Here is a 3,431-nt window from a genome sequence, read left to right as displayed (position 1 = left end):
TCAAATTTGCTCCCTTGTACTCCCAGTATTAAGGTAAGTGACATAAAAAAAAACAAAAACAAAAAACACAGTACTATGCTCTATTATCAATTTCTGTACAATGGAGAAGTCAAAATTGTTAGCTTTACTCCCCTGGGTCTGAATGCAGCCCAAGATTTGAAAAATAGAAGGATACTCATGTTGATATGGAATATGTTCAGTGCCTTAGGCATGAAGGAACATGGCATAAATTACACCATTTCTTTATGTATAAAGAAAGCAAAACTGTTAGAAGTACCACATTTTTCCTCCTCCTGCTCATTGTGAACATTTGAAATTTACCTGTGTAACAAGGCCTACGTCCTTCAAGACCGATTAGTATAGACTGGTAAGTAAAAATTAGACACCCATGTCCTAAAATGGGAACATGGTTATGATGAAAACTTCTTTTCGATCAGCGGTAGTGGACATCAATGACAGTTGTGTCACTGTCATCTGATGGGATCTTCCCTGTTTTCTCTGTATTATTGTAGAGGGTTTACCTTGCAATATAAAGCAGCTTGAGGCAAATGTTGTTAAAAATTAAATCTACTAATCTATCTATGATAAATGACAAGCAAACAAGGACACTACTTGTTCAAGTCAACTGGCACAGGTCAGTCTTTCCAAAATACCACAAAGACAAATTTCTGATAATTCTACATTTTTATTAAAGTATGTATAAAATTCAAATACCATGGCCCCCTATCCTACCCCAACATGGTTTTGTCACTGTATACACATAAATTAAGCAATCTAGTAGAACTAAAATACTAATTTACATTATTTCACAAAGTAATCTGTATTTTTATGTATACAGAAAATTTGACATAACAGAGAGATAACAAGTCAGTTATATGTCTGGAATTGTCTGGAATTGTCATGTAACAAACTGCAATGGTGTTGAGTAACAAACCAAATAAAAAATTTAAATCATAAAAACTGAAACATTTTGACTCTAATGTCAAACTGTCCTCATATTTCATTCCAGGCTGTGCTACTAAACTTTAAAACAACTGTTATTTAAGTTACAGTGTTTAATTCACAGCATTTTCTTCATTTTACGACACTCTCCACGATGTCTAGAGTACTTTGCATTCCGGAGCAGTAGAATATAGAGCATGTAACCTTCTGTTTGTTGTACTGTGGACTGTTTAAACCGATGACCCATCAGGTATGCTTACGGGAGATGCGAGCAGGGGAACCAGCAGTAAGAGTAATAGGATCAGTATATGTGGGGGAAGTGGTGTAGCATGGTGGGTTGTCAAGTTCAGATGGAGATCCAATACTGTTGCTGGAGGAGTCATCTGTGGAAGGATCCTGCAAAACACAGTGACATGAGCCCAACTTCACTCTCCAAAAGTAATATTTTACTTTTATTAAATTTCATTGTGGCTATTTGTGTAGATGGCTCTCAGATTACCTAATAGCGAAACTCACTGGTTTCGGTTTCCTGAGCTTAGCCTGTGAGACTGATAAGGTGCTATTAAATGACCAAAAAGACTTTGATAGCTTGGTTTTGAAGTATATGCAGCTAATGAGACAGTTTATAATGAGCACCTTATAGCTGGTCTGTCTGTCCATGCAGCTATTAAACTGGCTAGCCTTGAGTTTTATAAACATTCCTTAGTACTTTTTTTGCCAGAACATAATGTTGCATGTATTCCTTGTAGTGACTTGTGGGTTTTATGCCTAATTGAATTCAATGCAAAGTATCACAAAACTGATCAAATATTTTGTCTACACAGAACAAGACAGCCCCCTAGAAAGCACCTCTCCAGGTTTTATAACCGCTCTCACCAAACACCAATCAATCACACAGGTAAAGTATAGCTGTGACGACAGTTATGAAATGTGAAAACGAAGTGTGAATTTGTATTAAAATAATAATAAATTTGAATACTAATTTATTTATTTATTTATTTATTTATTTATTTATTTATTTATTTATTTTACTTCATCACAGATTGTGTGCTTCCAAAAATACCACAGCACAATGGGATAAATGCAGTAACTTCACTTTATATCCTCCAGCAAAAGGTAACACTTTTCACTAACGGTCTTATTTTGTTACATTCTGTGAGTCGTGAATAACACCACAACAAATCTGAAGCAATCTGAAACTATCATCTAACAAATTTTGTCTTCTATTGCATAAACTTTGGGCATAAAACCCACAAGTCACTACAAGGAATACATGCAACATTATGTTCTGGCAAAAAAAGTACTAAGGAATGTTTATAAAACTCAAGGCTAGCCAGTTTAATAGCTGCATGGACAGACAGACCAGCTATAAGGTGCTCATTATAAACTGTCTCATTAGCTGCATATACTTCAAAACCAAGCTATCAAAGTCTTTTTGGTCATTTAATAGCACCTTATCAGTCTCACAGGCTAAGCTCAGGAAACCGAAACCAGTGAGTTTCGCTATTAGGTAATCTGAGAGCCATCTACACAAATAGCCACAATGAAATTTAATAAAAGTAAAATATTACTTTTGGAGAGTGAAGTTGGGCTCATGTCACTGTGTTTTGCAGGATCCTTCCACAGATGACTCCTCCAGCAACAGTATTGGATCTCCATCTGAACTTGACAACCCACCATGCTACACCACTTCCCCCACATATACTGATCCTATTACTCTTACTGCTGGTTCCCCTGCTCGCATCTCCCGTAAGCATACCTGATGGGTCATCGGTTTAAACAGTCCACAGTACAACAAACAGAAGGTTACATGCTCTATATTCTACTGCTCCGGAATGCAAAGTACTCTAGACATCGTGGAGAGTGTCGTAAAATGAAGAAAATGCTGTGAATTAAACACTGTAACTTAAATAACAGTTGTTTTAAAGTTTAGTAGCACAGCCTGGAATGAAATATGAGGACAGTTTGACATTAGAGTCAAAATGTTTCAGTTTTTATGATTTAAATTTTTTATTTGGTTTGTTACTCAACACCATTGCAGTTTGTTACATGACAATTCCAGACAATTCCAGACATATAACTGACTTGTTATCTCTCTGTTATGTCAAATTTTCTGTATACATAAAAATACAGATTACTTTGTGAAATAATGTAAATTAGTATTTTAGTTCTACTAGATTGCTTAATTTATGTGTATACAGTGACAAAACCATGTTGGGGTAGGATAGGGGGCCATGGTATTTGAATTTTATACATACTTTAATAAAAATGTAGAATTATCAGAAATTTGTCTTTGTGGTATTTTGGAAAGACTGACCTGTGCCAGTTGACTTGAACAAGTAGTGTCCTTGTTTGCTTGTCATTTATCATAGATAGATTAGTAGATTTAATTTTTAACAACATTTGCCTCAAGCTGCTTTATATTTCAAGGTAAACCCTTACAAATACAGAGAAAACATGAAATCCCATCATGACAGATACACTATCTC

At 35.3% G+C, this 3,431-nt stretch overlaps 1 protein-coding gene and 1 long non-coding RNA gene across 2 annotated transcripts in view; one reads left to right on the top strand and one right to left on the bottom strand.

The window, feature by feature from the left end:
- Window positions 1-45: 45 nt before the first annotated feature.
- Window positions 46-3,431, bottom strand: part of LOC102306356 (hepatocyte cell adhesion molecule) — a gene marked incomplete in the record, with an annotated part of 12,654 nt that continues 9,268 nt past the window's right edge. Inside the window, 1 exon segment of the mRNA XM_005916111.3 lies at window positions 46-1,338. Within this exon segment, the coding sequence (XP_005916173.2) occupies window positions 1,189-1,338 (150 nt within the window).
- Window positions 1,731-3,337, top strand: LOC121814104. Its single transcript, XR_006054078.1, has 3 exons — window positions 1,731-1,840; window positions 1,985-2,058; window positions 2,556-3,337. It is a non-coding gene; the product is annotated as an uncharacterized LOC121814104 (long non-coding RNA).

The sequence above is a fragment of the Haplochromis burtoni genome, unplaced genomic scaffold (genome assembly GCF_018398535.1).
Source record: "Haplochromis burtoni strain Fernald_Lab_line unplaced genomic scaffold, NCSU_Asbu1 Contig_17, whole genome shotgun sequence".
Lineage (NCBI taxonomy): Eukaryota > Metazoa > Chordata > Actinopteri > Cichliformes > Cichlidae > Haplochromis > Haplochromis burtoni.
The sequence above is the reverse complement of the archived record's forward strand: the minus strand, read 5'-3'. Positions and strand labels throughout refer to the sequence as shown.